At 38.2% G+C, this 17,667-nt stretch overlaps 1 protein-coding gene across 3 annotated transcripts in view; it reads left to right on the top strand.

The window, feature by feature from the left end:
- Positions 1-17,332, top strand: part of ZPLD1 (zona pellucida like domain containing 1) — a 31,660-nt gene extending 14,328 nt beyond the window's left edge. For 2 of the 3 annotated variants that reach the window (XM_062636748.1, XM_062636749.1), the window contains exons 3-11: positions 1,413-1,633; positions 5,218-5,399; positions 6,037-6,109; positions 8,527-8,624; positions 9,268-9,348; positions 10,591-10,762; positions 12,131-12,239; positions 14,489-14,518; positions 16,206-17,332. In XM_062636748.1, coding sequence (XP_062492732.1) covers positions 1,413-1,633; positions 5,218-5,399; positions 6,037-6,109; positions 8,527-8,624; positions 9,268-9,348; positions 10,591-10,762; positions 12,131-12,239; positions 14,489-14,518; positions 16,206-16,381 — 1,142 coding nt within the window. In that variant the 3' untranslated portion in view covers positions 16,382-17,332. The remainder of the gene's footprint in view (positions 1-1,412; positions 1,634-5,217; positions 5,400-6,036; positions 6,110-8,526; positions 8,625-9,267; positions 9,349-10,590; positions 10,763-12,130; positions 12,240-14,488; positions 14,519-16,205) is intronic. The other variant, XM_062636750.1, reaches the window with a different exon arrangement.
- The last annotated feature ends 335 nt before the right edge of the window (positions 17,333-17,667 follow it).

Genomic DNA, 17,667 nt, shown 5'->3' with positions numbered 1-17,667 from the left:
ACCTTTATATGTTACATTGGTGTAATTATTATATGTACAAACCAGGAGATTTTCATGCCAAATCACTTCAGCCTCCACACCTTGCCTCCATTACCTTTTCTACCCTCATTTCCACCCAGTGAGTAACATTTAATCACCACATTAGCTCAGGACTGAGTTCAGCCTGTTATTTCCTGCACTTGATCATTTTGGCTTTAAAGCCACCATTAAAGCTGTCTAAATTGAACTGCTTGCTCTCCTGTACTGTGAGGGAAGAGCTAGCTGATTATAATGAAGATTTCATTTCTTCTGTGTTGTGAGGGTGCAGTGAAACAATTCATTTCCACAGGCTTTATGGTATAGTATTGACTGAAGTTGTTCTGCAATTTTTAATAGCACTTAATCTTTAAACAGGTGTAATAAATGAGTTGTTATATAAAGGAGTAATGTTTGTGTTTAACATGATGCAGTATGTCTTCTTGTAAAGCACTACGGGGAAAAACAAGAAATAGCCTCTCCCAGTCATCTACACGCAGAGAAGAGCTTATAGAAAAACTCTGTTATAGCTCTAAAGCAAAATGAACTATTGTTTGCGCCTGTATCCTAACCTCATGCTTTTCCATTCGAGTACATAAGAATGTTCAGAACTTATTTATTTTTATTTTTTTTTTAAAAAAAGGTCAGGTTCATGCAAGAGGGTTTTTTGCTGTTAAAATATTGATCAATTGTAACAACTGCTGTTTTCTAGGTCTTTTGTATTATCATAATGTACAGAATGAAAGATTGCAAGATGTGTTGTAGTATTGATCATTGTCTTTCAAAAGTCAACTGCTTTTTCAGTAAAGCTAAACTTGATGGTTCTTAAAAAAGCCCCCAACTTTAAAGATGTCATAATAAATTCCTCTGATACACTGTTGATTATACCTCAAAGTCTGCACAGCCTGAGACAGTGGTATCATACAAAATGGCCTCCAGACCGGCTTAGACAAATGCATCTGATTTCCGTGCCAGGTGGGTTAGAATGAAGAGCTTAGCCTCCTCAGTTTCTCAATATCACTGGGAATTTCTGTTCCAGAATTTAACTGGACTCCAAATATTTATTCACTTGCAGTTTCCTGCTACACTGCAGTGCTTTGGCTTATGAATATGCTACTAAATGATTTGCCAGGGAAATTTGAAATTATGTTTTGTGTGGTAGACTCTTTTACTATATTAATTCTTGTGCTTTCTTTACTGAAGTTGTAGGGTCAAATCTTTTTTTTTTTTTTTAATAATGCTATTCTGACCTTTATATTCCAATATTTTGCCTTAACTGGGGTCTAAAAATTTATTTGATCAGAAGTTACAACAGTAGAGTAACTGCTACAATAATTACATGGTGATTACTTGAAATACATCATCTTACAATGCCTTTTCCTGTATTTTTATCACAGCTGAACGAGATATCAATGTTTTCTGTGGAGTACAGACAATTACTATGAAGATAAATTTTTGCACAGTTCTTTTCTCTGGCTATTCTGAGACAGATCTGGCGCTGAATGGGAAACATGGTGATGCCCACTGCAGGGGTTTCATCAATAACAACACCTTTCCGGCAATGGTCATTTTCATCATCAATCTGAGTACTTTAGAATCCTGTGGAAACGCTCTAGTGGTAAGACAAAGTCAAAGTGAAATTGTAGCATGGCTGTTTATGAATAGAATCAAGTGAATGGCCTTAACAGCATTGTATCTCTTAAACATGATGTTTACTTTGTCTTACCCAGTTAGTAATATATTGCATATATCAAAAAAATCTAGAGAAAGTTTGGTAATTTGTAATCATGATTAGTAAAAAGAAAATGTGTTGGGACGCACGTTTGTCTTCTGATTAGAAAGTATACCTTAAGGCAACTATCCAGCCAATTCCTTATCCGTCGAGTGGTTCATCTGTCAAATCCATGCTTTTCAGTTTAGAGACAAGGAAGCTGTGCAAGGCATTGTCAAATGCTTTGTACAAGTCCATGTAGACGATGTCAGTTGCTCTTCCCTCTCCAAATCCATAACCCTGTGGTAGAAGGCCACCAGATTAGTCAGGCATGATTTGCCCTTAGTGAAGCCATGCTGCCTGCCACCAATCACCTCCTCATGTTCTCTGTGCCTTAGCATAGTTTCTAGGAGGACCTGCTTCATCATCTTGAAGGGCACAGAAGTGAGAATAAGCAGCCTGTAGTTCTCCTGGTCTTACTTTTTTTACCCTTTTTAAACATGGGGGCTATATTTCCCCTTTTCCAGTCAGTGGAAATTTCACTGGACTGCTGCAATTTCTCAAACATGATGGATTAGCCATCTTAGATCATCTTTGTGCAGCTAATGACTAATCTTTAGCTGTGGGTGAGTTTCTGGAACCAGGATTGGAACCAGGAGCTGACTTGGAAGTCTGTTTTGTACCACTGTAATTTCATTTTATTCAATAAAGCTATCTTACTTGGAACAGGGAGAGAAGGACCCATGAGGTCTCAAACCTTCTAAACGGAGGGAGAAGAGTTGTACCATTTGTGTATATCACAATGTACAAGCAGTGACGACTTGTATTAAAGTATCTATGAATAATTTAGAAAAGCAAATGTAAAAATGTATTATTTTTAAGGCTTATATTGTATCTGGAATTCATACTTGCATTTGATGATACCTGTCAGTTTTTAAAACAAACCCCCTCTTTCGTTGCTAATAACTTTGCAAAACCGGGCTGGAATGTCCAATATGCTCTGTGACCTATTTGCCTCAGATTTTCTTTTAATATTTCAACAAGAACTGTTCACCAAGTTCAAGATTATCTTCTACCATTTTCCCTAAAACGCTGTAGCATCTCCATGACTTGGAGTAGAACAATTTGACAGGAAAAAACATCTTGCTGTTCCCATAGAGTTGATCACAGTAAATTCCCTGAACTTCCTATTTGAGTCTAACTGCAAAAGTTTGATTTTTTTAAGGAAAGGAAAAATTGAAACAAACAAAACTCCACAAAACCCAAACGAACACTGGTTCCAGTATTTGGAGTCCTAATAAATTGGGCTCCCAAAGGCATGCCAAGGGGAGCATGGCACTGCACCAGCATTGCTTCTTCAACACCTTTTTCATCTGGGACACCCACTCAACTGGAAGATGTCAGCCTCAGATCCATGATGCCAGGCAAATTGGGGTTAGAGTCAGCATTTGGAGAGCCACAAAGCCTACAGCTCTTAGGATACTAGGGCTGGAAAAATCATGCCAATGGGAGCATGACACTGCACCAACATTGTTCCATCAACACCTTTTTCATCTGGGACACCTACTCAGCTGGAGGATGTAAGCCTCAGCTTGAAGATGTCACACAAATTAGCGGTCTGGTTAGGGATGTGTTTATGGTTTAGGGAGCCACAAAGCCTACAGCTGGAGGGATATTGATGCTGCCAAAGGCATGCCAGGGAGAGCACAGAAAAAAAAATTGACAGGTTGAGTAAGTCAGGGCTGTTCATTCTGGAGAAGACAATCTGTGTAGAGACCCCATAGCAGCCTTCCAGTGTTTGAAGGGTGCCTATAAGCATGCTGGGGAGGGACTCTCCATTAGAGACTGTAGTGATAGGTCAAGGGATAATGGGCTCAAATGTAAACAGGGGAAGTTGAGGTTAGATGTAAGGAATAAGTTCTTTACTGCGAGGCACTAGAACAGGCTGTCTGAATGCTCCATCCCTGGCAGCATTCAAGGCCAGGTTGGATGGAGTTCTTGGGTGACATGGTTTAGTGCGAGATGTCCCTGCCCAAGGTAGGGGGGTTGATATTAGATTAACTTATTGTCCTCTCCAATCCTAACTTCTATGTTTTTATGATTCTAATTGGATCTTTCCACGAAGCTCCCCAACCAGGGTGCACAAGATACAAAGTAGCAACTGCTAAAAACGTAACCAGAAACCCCTTTCATCCTCTAAGCTTCGAATACTATGCCACAAAGAAGGAGGCTAGAGGAGCTAGGAGCGTTTCTTATCATGTTCCCCACAGTGGAGTGATATAATCCTATGCATTTCTTGGCTGTGTTTCACAGTAATGACCTTCAAACTCATTTTTTGTAGAAGGATATACAACAGTTGAGGCAGAACTCAGGTAAACCCCAGGTCTGTCTGTAATACATCAGATGCAACTTTTTAAATTTGGGAGGTGGGAAGGTGAGGAAGCTGTAGTTGGCTATACTACTTTAATACTCTAGTCTGTGTTTTTCAGTCAACAAACAAATCCTAGGAAATTTGATTTTCATCACTTTCCTGCCATTTAGCAAATAACTAGGTATACAACTGGCAAAGTATAAGACTGCATCTGTCTTGTAGTCATTTCTTTTGTAGCCAAAGAAATCGGAATAGCTCTTGTGCTACTTTATGCAAAATGTTGAAATACATGTGCATCTCAGGATGATTCCTCCATAATGAAATGTCTTTTTAAGAAACTGCAAATTCTAAAACTATTGAAAGCATCTCTTTTGCTAATACTGTGATGCAAAAGGAATGCTACAGTGGATGTCCAATGCCCTGTTAATCTGCCTTATTGTGTACATGCATACTGAGACAGGGCCCTACTGAGAGGCCTGCATGTTATTTCTGGCTCAGCTCACTCTGTGAGCCTGAGCAGTACAGGATAGCAGACATTCAGCGACAGAATTAAGGTTGCATTGGCATTAAGATTGTATTACTTTTCAGCTCTGGCATTTCTGACAATGTTTCTTTGCACATAGTTTATAATTTAAATTTAGATGTGTCGAACGTAAACAAAACCAGACTTGAAGTTCAGCTGTTTGGCTTGTATCTGCTTACAAAGTACACTCCTTTTGATGTGTCGAAAACAAAGCTCAAGAGTGACAGAGTGTTGTTTCTATGAACGAAATGTCTTGTGTATTGGCTTTACTGAATATGGAAATTTATTTTAAGCAAATATATTTTAACTGTACTCAGAATGTTTCTTCAGCTTTTTTTCTCAGTAAGTCGTGAGGTTTTTTTTAGTGTTGCTCAAGTCTGTTTCAAGAACAGGGATATTTCTCATGAAGTGTATATGCGTTATTTTGGGTAGGTGAAAAACAAAACACAGGGAACATATTATTGAGCTCAGTTAATTTCTGAAGGCTTTTCTGAAGGTATCTCTGGCTGAATTATGGGCCAAAGCATCAGTGTCCTTAGGTAATTTTTGTTCCATTGTTAACTTTCTGGTAATAGGAATTTTTATCTCCCTCAATAGGTATCCTCAGTTCGAGGTATCAATGCTTATGGAAATACCTCAGTGGTACAGATAGGTAATGTTTCAGGCTATATTGATACACCAGACCCACCAACGATTATCAGCTATTTGCCTGGGTTGCTGTACAAATTTAGCTGTAGCTATCCACTGGAGTACTTGGTTAACAATACCCAGCTTGCTTCGTAAGTGTGTTTTTTATTTCTATATGTTTCATTCCCATGTTTGTGTAAGCCCATGTGTATGCACACACATGCACATACACCTAAGCATATGCATGCCATAGCAGTATTGTCAACACAGTAATTTTTAGCTGTGCAAGAGTAAAGAGGAAGGGAAAAGCACTGAAAGAAGAGGTGATGCAAAGGAAAAGAAAATACTATAACATCACTGTATGAGAGAACAGTTTATGAGGAGCTGCCTGCCTGCCTTAAATAATGTAAAGTTTCCTTTAAAACTCAGGTTGTCTGATGACAAAATAGAGGCAGCAGAATAATTAAAATTCTTGATGAAAGTTTGAAAGCATTTGAATATAGAGTTCAAAATAAAATATTTCCATGACTATACCTTGTACATCATGACCCTTTTGTCACTTTGCCTTTCTACTGATTATTTTTCTGATGTGTTTTTTTCAACAGTATCCATTATTTTCTTCATAGTTAAGGTTCTGTCAATGTTCCAACTATAAATTCCTATTTCTGAAGTTTATAACTTCTTGCAATATGACTCATTGGCTTTTTTTTAATGATAAAAACCGATGAAGTACGTAAACACACACAAAGATATCTTCATGATATTTTTTGGTTTCTGCTTCTGTTGTAGGTCATCAGCTGCTATTTCTGTAAGAGAGAACAATGGTACATTTATCAGCACTTTGAATTTGTTGCTTTACAATGTGAGTAAAAAACACAGTAGTATGACCTGAATTAAAACCATTGCTGCGCACTATGTGGGTACAAGCTAGATTAGCAGAACAAAGTACAGACTCTTCCTTATTATTTGCTATTCCCTTCCCACTGCTCCCATGAACCAGGACATTCATCCAGGCACCTTTTTATCTCTGAATTTCCTTGTCCTTTTTGTTTGCATGTACCTGTTGTCCTGTATTTGTATGGCAGGTCTTTGAGGACAGACAGAGTCTTTTTTTGTCCTGTATTTATACAGTTCCCCAGTTTAGAGCTCTGGCTTTCAGGTTGTAGTGCCACATGACTAATCAGTTGTAGTAATAATGATCGTACTCCAAAGTGTATTTATTTGCATTTATTATGTTACTATATATGTATGTCTGTGTATGTGTATATTGTACTGACACAGGGAGTGCTCTGTAGAATTCCGTAAAAATATTCCAGACCTGTTCCCTTAGTAATAACCTGGAGCACTCTTGCTGGGGTATTTTTTATGTTCATGCTTCATCAGAATGTTTTGGTCACCTGTAATTGAATTGAGGGCTGTGGAATTTGTTCAAAAAAGCCCACTGCACTTGTGACCTCATTGCATGGACTTCCAAGATTTGAAGGGTTAATAATTTTAACATTTTCTAACACTGCTCCCATATGTTTTAGTAATTTAACTTTGATATGCATTATTGTAAAAGCTTTTACTACGTAAATGTGGATGGTGACAGTAAAAGATGAAAAATTCTTGTACCTTTACTTAATATCCCCAAAATGATATTTTTATGTTGATTAAAATTTTTACTCATCCATTTATATACCTGATTTAAATATCAATTTTTCAATCTATCAGGCATCATTTTTAGGGAACATTCTGCAGCCTCACTTGGTCCCTGTTAGGGAGTTCTGGATTTGGGAGGGACCTCAAGGCTCTTGTCCACCCTTGGCATTGGTGAGGGGTTGTGTACAGATTTGGCTCTTGACTGAAAGCAGCCATACTTTTAAACTTTAGCTGTAATGTTATTTCCTAACATTGATTCTTCATCTTTCAGCTCGCTTCCATATTCCCTCAAAAGGTGATGTTTACGTTTATGTTGTTAGCATGTTATTGTTAGGAAAGACAAGAGGAGACATGATAGACTCAAGAGTTTAATAGCAAGATATCTATTGGGCTTTCACAGATCCTAAGTGGTTGTGTGCTTTTAGGTTTTCCTGTAAATATCTGTCTAACTGAATAAACCTACTCTTTAAGAAAATAAGAACCATGGAATGCAAGAGTGAGGGACTTTCTGTGCACTTTTTAATCAGTTGCAAAATGTGACAGAGCTACCTATTAGAGAAATGTAAAGTTAATTTTAAAGAAAGGAAACTTACCTGAACTTACTTAAATGGTTTGTCAAGGACTTGCTTGTGTATGTCACAGAGCTGGTCTGTGTGTGCATGTACACTTCCCAAGGGCCCTGATGCTGCAGAGATTTAATATTGGCATGCTCTGAATTTTGGCATTGTTCTTTTTGGAAAACATAGGTGATTTTGTGCTTAATCCTTGTTGCTGTCAGCTGCTGGTCTTGGCCGTGCCTGCCACACTGAACCTGGTCAAAATCCTGCTTATAACAAAACTGTTTCTATGTATTGAGTGTTTTGACCTTGACCAGGTCTCAAAAGTGCTAAGCCCCTGTGCTTTCGGAGTTAGCAACCAATTTGACGTAGGTGATGTTACCAGTATGTGCATTTTGATATGCTGAATTAACATCTGTCACTCACATCCGCTTTGTAACTTTGCTGCTGTGCTGACATGAATGGCTCAGCCTTTGAACAAGAAACCAGTAAAACTGCTATATCTATGTAGCAGTATATGGGGCATTCCCAATTTTTATGTTATATACAGCTTTCTTGAAACAGCTTTTTTAAATACTGGAATTTAAATGAAAATGTTTACTTGTAGTTATCAACAAGCCAACTTCCATCAAAACTACACTTTGCAAAATAGAATGTGTCTGTTTTCCCAAACTACAGCTTAAGATATATAAACGCTATCTCCTGCGGCACTGTTACAATCTAGTCAAGCTCCTCTTTTAGAAAACTACAGTAGCTGATATATTTGCCTATAGGTGCTGCGAGGCTTAATGAGATGTTAATGATTGCTACATTTTCTTTAATTAAGAATCCAGCCACTTCATAAACATAAGCAGTTTCCCTAAAATAATTGCATAGGATAAGGCCAATTAAATGTTTCTCATCTTTACAAACTTGTAGCCAAATGCTCTGGCACTGCTTTTTACTTCCGTTTAAGGAGGACAAAGTAAATGACTGTCCCACATTTTTCAGTCAGAAAAATTAGATGGAAGCTCAGCCTGTGGCTGCAGGTGGACTGTTACAGTAGAATTTCTGGTACACTGAGGCAATGTTTGTTTTTCAGGATTCAACCTACAGCCATCAGCTCCTTATTCCAAGTACAGGTTTACCTTTGAAAACCAAAATATATGCAGCTGTAAGAGCAACCAACCTTGATGGCAGGTACCATGAAGGATGTTATTTCTTGTCTTGCTTGCTATTTAGCTTTTGGTGTTGCAAATTTTTCTGATTTAGAAGCAGCTTTCTTCATAGACTTTTACATGTCAAAATATTGGTTGTTGTTTGATAATCACTGCCCTCAGCTCTGAGGTATCAGGTCCTTGATTGTGAATTGAATGCATATCTTGCTGCTGTCCTCATGATAAAAGTTCTCCTGAATAGTAATTTAAATTGTATATTGCTCTTATTTAAGAAAGGAACTTGATCAAGTGAGAAATTCTAGGGCTTTTAAAAGTGGGATGGTTTTTATTTCTAGTCCTATGCAACCATGACTTCTGACAGGAAGTACACAACCTGCGTTGGTGTGACAGCTGACTTGCATGAAACCAAATTATTTGATTTATACAATTCTGCTGCTATACTGTGCTGTTTAACTTTTTAAGTAGTGGGAAGAAACAGGTAATATATTGAGAATGCCAGATCACTTCTATGTGACCTGTTAAGTACAGCAGCTCAGCTTCAGTGTAACAGCCTGCATTATCAGTTTGTATGCTTGCCTTACTGCTCTTAATCTTACCTCATTTGCTTTCTAACCCTACTCTTACATTGCTAGTTCACCTCATCTATCACTTTGCTTCCTGTGCAGGTGGAATGTTTTGATGGACTACTGTTACACCACACCATCTGGTAATCCTAGCGATGATCTCCGATATGATCTTTTTTTCAGGTAGGTCCTGTGCACACTCAGTATTTCATGGGTCTTTTCTTTAAAATACAGTTATAAATCTTTCCAATAGCAGTGCTCCAAACTACCTGGAAAGTTTAAGCAATAATAGCAGGGAGAAACAAAGGCTAGGCTTACAGATAACATGTCAGGACTTATCTGGTTGGTGAACATGAACACAGAAGCAAGAGCAATGTCATAAGAATTATGAAGGTAGAGAAGCATATATCCAAAATGGCTCTACTAGAGATACCGTAAGCACACAAACTGAATAGCTAAACTGGCCTTTATTTTACTAAAGGCACCATTGTGGTGAATGACAGTGATGTAAAACATCACAGACTCCAGTTCAGGAAAGCAGTTAAGCAAATGATTAAAGACAAATGCTCCTGCTTCTACTCCTAGCAGTAACATTTATTTGAATTGGAACTTTGAAAAACATCTTGGCATATCTCAGATTAAATCTTAGCAGTGCCAGTTGCTAGAGGGATATTGTCTATGTTTTTGAGTTGCCTGTTAGCATAGAATCATAGAATCATAGAATCGTTAGGGTTGGAAAGGACCTTAAGATCATCTAGTTCCAACCCCCCCGCCGTGGGCAGGGACACCTTATGCTAAATCGTATCACCCAAGGCCTCGTCCAACCTGGTCTTGAACACTGCCAGTGATGGAGCATTCACAACCTCCCTGGGCAACCCATTCCAGTGCCTCACCACCCTAACAGGAAAGAATTTCCTTCTTATATCCAACCTAAACTTCCCCTGTTTGAGTTTTTACCCGTTACCCCTTGTCCTGTCACTCCAGTCTCTAATGAAGAGTCCCTCTCCAGCATCCCTATAGGCCCCCTTTGGATACCGGAAAGCTGCTATGAGGTCTCCACGCAGCCTTCTCTTCTCCAGTCTGAACAGCCCCAACTTTCTCAGCCTGTCTTCATATGGGAGGTGCTCACCTGATTACTCTTTGCTTCAAGTCTCAGGTTTCTCTGGGGACTTGAATTAAATAGTACCTTGGTTATAGCTGTGGTGTTGCAAAACAAAACATTGTTTTTTGTAGAAATGTATTTCAGCACAGGACGGTGCAGCCTAACAGGCAGATTGTGGCTTCCCATGTTTCACATTAGGTTGCTGTGCTCTTTTCCAAGGAGCTGTAGCATTGAACTTACTAAGTGACCTTATTCTCAGTTTAGAACTTCAGAGTGCTAATACAGCTGCTTATCCCAGTTTCAATCTTCTCTACAAAAACTAGCTGTGACAAGGACCCACAGACAACTATAATTGAAAATGGCAAGAGCCAAATGGGCCGGTTTTCCTTTGAGGTGTTTCGCTTTGTGAAGCACAAGAACCAGAAGATGTCTACGGTCTTCCTTCACTGCGTGACAAAGCTGTGCAGAGCAGATGACTGTCCCTTTCTTGTGCCAGTAAGTTTCAGTGAAGGGAAGCTGCTGTTAATTAAACTAGGCACACTGGAGTTATTCTGCATACAAATGCTATGGAAGTTTCGATGGCACAGAATTAAGGTGACTTGTAATCTGAAGAATGTCTTTGTGTCTGAAGAAACATAAAATTGATGAACAGAGCAATGAATATTGTCATCCAGACACAGAATACTACTAGATCTGCAAAATGCAGGTTGTTGAACACATGAGACATTACCTGTTTGCCTTTTAGTCCTTAATTCATTTGTAAAAGTTGAAAACAGATAGCTTCAGAGCTGGTATTCTTAGTACTGCATCTAAAAAAAAAAAATATCCACAATTGCAGTGGATGAATAGGAGTATCTTAGAATGGAACTTATGGAAAACTTAAACCTATAGTAAAGTGCCATGATACCGTCAAGGAAAATTTGAAAGTTTCTGATGGGGGTTGGGAAGGGGGGGGGGGGAGGAATTACATTCCCTATAGTTAATCACCACACTCCTTATAGTTTGGAAACTGCTGTTTTGTTGAAGTTCATGAAGTTATGACAATTAAAAATTATTTCAGTTTAGGAGTGTCAGTAACAAGAAATATATTTTGGAAACTGAAACATCTAAATAAACACAGAATATTCTGTGGTGTCTTCAGAATACAGTATCATTTCCTACTGAATGACTTCCCATTTAGAATTTTAAAATGCTATCAGTTCACTATGCTTCTGACATTTTGTACAATGTTTATACTTTTATGTTACACTTTAAAATAACTGTTTCTATTGAATTGATGTGCTGAGTTTGTCCAAGTTCCTTCACATGAAGTTGAAATTAAAGAAAAACTCTTGGTTGAAGCATACTTGAATACTTAAGATAATGGTAGATAAGTTAGAGATGGTAAAGGTGGATTCCAGATGACAGAATGCTGGGGATTGTTTTAATATGTCATTGCTATATAGAACTCTATGGAAAATGTATAAATTTTAACTCAAGAAGCTTTCTGGGATAAGGATTGTAGCATGTATTCTATCCCTAGTCAAGAAAAATATGTTTGTTGGGAAAAAACTGTCTGTAAACAAAGCTTTGAGAAATTACCTATTGACAATTTAATATACTATAGGATGGATCTTGTGCACAACAGCAACGGAGCTCTGTAAATAAAGAAAGGAAAAAATCAACAGGAAGCAAGGCATTTATAAGATACACTTCCAGGGAATATTGTAGCTATTTTTATTGCAAAGTAATATAACGCATGCTAAGAAATAAAATCAAAGTTGTAGTATTGCTTATAAAAGAGTTTGCATTAAAGCATGAAGCACAGAAGGGCAATAATTCCATTCCACTCTGAAACTGTGATTGTTTTTATTAACCGCTCAGATTTGCAGTAACAGAGAAAGAAGAGACACTGGTGGGAGGACAACTTGGAGCCCTCAGAGCACCTCTGGCAATGCTGTAATCTCTGCTGGCCCCATCATTACAAGGAGTGGTAGGAATGAACAAACTTTTCCTATAGACTGCAGAAATTCCAGAAATCTGGAGAAATATTTTGCAGTTTAATATAAATTTTCAGTGACTTAAGGAAAGGGTGGATTCTCCATGAGATTGTGGTGCTATTTTTTTCCCTTACTGTTGCAGTCTTCGGTAGAAAATTTGAGCCAATATTTCTGTTTGTCTCTCACATGCTTCCAGTCAAATCACTGTGGGATATCATTATGTGCATAAGGCCATTATAAAACCTAAACTCAGTGGGTTGATGACTCATCTTTTTTTTTTTTGGTCAGATTTCACTGCCAATAATGGAATTTAAGGTACTGTGTTCAGTGTTGCAATTTAATTTGGACAGCTAATGAGTATTCACTGTCACTTTCTATTCACTGTTTCTTCCAGCTTCACCTCTGGGTGTTTACCTAAGTGTTGCAAAAAATTAATACATGCTTTGCTTTGCGTTCAGGTATAAGGCAGAAACAAGACAAACACACTGTAAATTCTAAACAGAGTCAGCCAGTATCTGCTCTTTTAAATCCCATTGACTTCCATTTTTACTGCCAAAGCATTGTTTGGTTTAAAAAGGCAGCTTTAAATGCAACCTGCAGTCTCTGAAAAGAATTTGAGACTGCTGTTGACAAAATAATCAAATATTTGAAAAAGTTTAAAAATTTAAGTTTACAGACATGTAAAAGTAATTGCAGTTAAGAAACTGATTTCAGCAGTCTTAGGTTCAGGAAGCTGAGAGAAGGAATGCATTTCATCTGAAATAATTAGATGGAAATAATTTAAACACTTGAGAAATAAAATCCTTCTTCACACACAAAGTGGTTGTGCCCACATATACAAAGAGAACAACTGACCTTTCAGAATAGGGAACCATCTTAGCAAAAGACCATTTTTAGAACAAATACCCCTTGTTAAAAAAACATTTCTGCAATGAAAAAAAAGCGGGGGGGTGTTCTGCATTATATGTAGACCCAATTGAGTTGCTGCCATCTGATTAGTCAAGGAAAAAGTGAAAAGAACTAACTTCAGAGTTGCATGCATGAATATTTATGGGAAATCAATGAGAGATTTGCTCAAACATGTATGCTAGAGAAATGTTGCCTTGGGTGAGGAATGGAAACCAGATAAGGCTTGTTATATGAGTAACCTTATTAGGTAATATAGCTTATGATTCAAAGGCTGTGAATTCTATTTTTACAATTGGAAAAAAATAAGGTTATTTATCAATTACCTTAAAATTCTGCATAATTTCAAGAAAAATCTGTCTGTGGCTCTTTAATTACCCAAAGAAAGGGTAAATGATTTAATTATAACTGTTGAGGTTTTTTTAAATGAAAACATGAATAAGGCTGGAAAAGGAAAATAATTTTTTTTAGGTATCACCTACTTGAGGTATGTGGCTAAAGCTTTTTAGGTTAAACATATTTCTGCATGTCCATGTTATGCTCTTGGAGCATCCCACTACTGGTGTCAGGAGGATGGTTTGATGGGAAGAAATCTTTAAAAAATGGGATGCAGTTCTGAACTCTATCACAAATTTCCTGAGTGGCATTATGGAAGTCCCTTAATCTGACTTGCACTTCACTTTTCCTTCTGGAGCAGAAAGAGGGAATTAATATTTCTTCACATTTTCCCTTCCCATTGTGAAGACAATGTGAGGTTCATGAATATTAGAGTCAAGAAAAGAAAAGAGGAAAGGTCACGAGAGAACTTAAAACAGGATGATCTGATTTTTGAATGAGGAGTGCTGGCTTACTCTGGTGCAGTGTTGCATGGAGATACTTATACTATTTTCAAGGCCAGCTCTGGTCCAACTTTAGTACAGAGCCCATCAATGCTGCACCTCACTCACCATGGTATTTGTGCCAGTGTTAAGTCTGCAGTTCCATGGACTCTTCACTTCCCTCATAGCCTAGTGCTGCATCTGTCTGGGGCTGGTGCCATGCACATTAGTGTCTGCAGAGGCACCTCAGGTTAGCCAGGTGAATTTTCTTTGGTGGCTGGTAATTTGGTTTTTTTTCCTCAACAGACTATTAAGTAACTTCACATGGGTGTGCTCACATTACAAACAAAGCAATTTCATGTATTTGGTGGAGTTCTCCTTACTCTACCAGAGATGCTAAAAACTACTAGTCAGTGTTGCAAGTATAGCTAGGACTATTGGCTTTTGTATTGCAAGGAGGGGAGCAGTAGGCAGAGGTATTTGTAAAATATAATGCATCCTGTTTTTGTTTTCTGTAGATGAGACAACAACCAACAATTCACAGCTTGGTAAGTTAACCAGACTTCAAGAAACATAAAAGAGGGTTTATGAGTGAAACAGAACTGAGGAAATAAACCATTTTGATTGAGCTCTATGTACTTAGCTGGAATGCTTTTCTATCTGCTTTTTTTTTTCCCTTCAGTTTAATGAGTCAATAATGACATGCTGTAAAGAAATCAATTGGTGAATTTGGAATGCTCAGTTTGATTTGTGTACCTAGCCCCACCAACATAGAAATTTGTAATTCTTATGATGGAATTGAATTGAAAATCTTCTGCTAGGACATATGATGGTGAGGGAACATTGCAACTGCCAGGTGGAATATCAGACTTAAACAGTAAATTCTGCTCATGTCATGCAGGAGTAGAGCAGCAAACTGGTGCAGTCTAGCTCAGTTTAGAGTTCAAAGTAAGAAAAGCTCTGTTTCAGCTTCTGTTTTCCTAGCATTTAACCACACAAAGAGCCTATGGGCAAGCTTGTTTGCAACTTGCGGTCTGCTAGGGCAATGAAGGAAATAGGCTGTAGGGGAGATCAGGTCTTTTTTAGGTTGCTTTTCCTTTGGGCACTTTGAGGACTTGTTTCATCCTGTTACTCTTCTCTGCTCATAACAAGGAGTAGCTGACAACAAGAAAAGATATTCAAGGTAACCAGGTGGTCCGTTGGACCATTCCACCTTTCACTTGTTCATAACAGGACTGGTACAACCAACCTATCCTGTCCTGTGAACTGCAATACTATTTATTCCCTTCTTTTCTCAACTTAGACTGCATAAAAGCAGCTACCTTTCTTTCCTGGCATAGAAACAAAGTTCTCCCTATAATGAGCTGCTACATGATGTGCTCCTACCCATGGATATCATTAAAATAATAAAACCCAAACTCTTCATTTGCTGCACACAGCTTGCTGTGTTACTGGCTGCTACCTTTCCTTACCATTATCCTTGATGACGTTGAGGGGAAGTGGATGTTTCTGGGAGAAGCAGTCTGGTTTCCCATGGAGAAGCTGTGTTGTTGTTTCTTCTCACTGTCCAGCACTGGAAATTGCTCTCTTAGGCAAATGCACATTGGTGCTTCAGGTAGCACATACCACTCAAATGTGTTTTTCGCCTCCTGTTGGAAAAGATGGTACAGGCTGAATGTGTGTGTTCCAGCATCCCAGGATTGGTTCATAGCCTGCTGAGCTATGCTGAATAGTAAATATGTTACTTCTTCTGAGAATTGATAAATGTGTTTAGAAGCCTTCTGTGAAGGTATACAGATTAACTTGAAGTATCTCAGCTATTTGCTGCTAGATATGCTTGTTTAGGGTTTATACACACTTTGAATTGAGATGCGAATACTGATAATGAGGGAAGAAACCCTTTCATTAACTTGTTTAGGCCACAGATCCTTATACCTCTGTTTTGATAGTTCTTGGACGCCAGTAGTCTTGTCTTAAATAGCACAGATTAAGGTCAGTCACTAGCATACCAAGGATTATGTTTTATAAGTACCCTTACTCTCTTTATCCCTCAATATCATGGATATTGAAAGAACTAATAACTACTTTCAACATTTGCTCATTCTGAAGTACAGTTTTATTCCCTTCATTGTAATTCTTCTGTATGTAGGGTGTGGTGATGAAGAGACAGGAGTGTTTGGCACTGCTGAGGGATTGTAACCAGAATTTACCTGTGCCTTTCTGTTCTCCTTGCAGCTCATCCAGATGGACTTCCTTTCCAGCTGAACTCAATCACCACTGCACTGATTTCAGGCATTGTCATCCTAGGAATCACAAGCATTTTCTTTTTTGTATGCTCCGTAACCCTTCTGCACAGAAAGTGGCCCAACCTTTCAGTCTTGACTGGCATCCAAAACCCAGTTTTCAACTGAAACTGATGATTTACTTGCACTTTTTCTTTAGGGCTGCCTTTCTTGTCCATGAAATATGATTCCATTAAAAAATAATATTAAGGCAATACTCCAGCTGTATCCAGCTTCTATTCCAGCTATTCTGTATTTTTGTTTTGCTAGATGATGTTGTGTAGGTAAGCAGCAGTAACATTGGTAACAATCCTAGAAAATTATGAGAATCTCAACTGTGTTTGTGATCAGACTGTATAACATCATGCCCAGGGGTGTGCTGACAATAAAGCTTGTGTCTCCAGCTTCCCAGTGAGGTCTCAAAGCTGAAAATACTCAAGGTGAGAATCTTTACGAGCATGCCATGCTTGCAATAAAGCTGACACATTCAGAAACTTTCTTAAGTCCATACACACCTACTAAAAGGATAACTTTTATTTTGTCATGGTATTTTTCACAGATCTGAAGGCACTTATGTCTCAAGAGGACTTTGTTTTAGTTTATCTTGGCTAAAAGTATCTCGAGAGAGAGTTAGAACCAAGTGATTTTTGCTTATTGTTCATTTAGAAATGTTTTCTTAGATGTATCTTCCACTGAATTGTGATGATATCATATGAAGGGCATAATTTGGTTGAGTATCTTTAAGTCACATAGTTTGAGACAAACTGCAGTTGGTCCCAGGGAACAACGCTGCAGTTCTTGAGGTGGAAAAATCTTTTCCCAGCAAAATCATTGAGTGAGACTCAGTGAGGACTTTAAATCTAAATGATGTTTAGCAGCAAGTTACTTCTGCAAAGAACTGCCACATCTACAGCCTTCAGTCAAATTCTAACCTCAGGAACTGCTTCAAGGGGAAAAGTATTCCTTCCCCTACCCAACTCCTTGAGCAGGCAAGCTAATACAAGCAAGTAATGCCTGTACTTTCCTCATACACAACTATTTTTGGAGCAAAACTTGGCAGTTGAGAAAAAGTCTCAATATCCTAATCTGTAAGGGCCACTTCTGCCCCATGAGCTTTGCAGTTTTTGGATAAGGCTTTGCTTTCTACATGTAGAGATGTAAATCAGTGCTTATTTCTTTAGCAGATTTCCTGCATGAATTAGACTTCACTGCATGGATGAGGGGGAGAAAGCAACTAGAGGGATAACAAGTCGTAAGCAGTACTGTACTATTGACTCGTTAATCTAATAAAGCACAGTTAACTGGAGTGTGAGTGACCAGGTCCCTCAAACAGGAAAACAGGGCAGTCAGTTCTATGTAGAACAGACAAAAATACTGGTATTAGAGGCTGCTGTAGATACAACATATATTAAGAT

This window comes from Pezoporus occidentalis, unplaced genomic scaffold, assembly GCF_034315485.1.
Source record: "Pezoporus occidentalis ecotype Australia unplaced genomic scaffold, CSIRO_AGI_Poc_V1 ctg491, whole genome shotgun sequence".
In the NCBI taxonomy this organism is placed as follows: domain Eukaryota; kingdom Metazoa; phylum Chordata; class Aves; order Psittaciformes; family Psittacidae; genus Pezoporus; species Pezoporus occidentalis.
The sequence above is the reverse complement of the archived record's forward strand: the minus strand, read 5'-3'. Positions and strand labels throughout refer to the sequence as shown.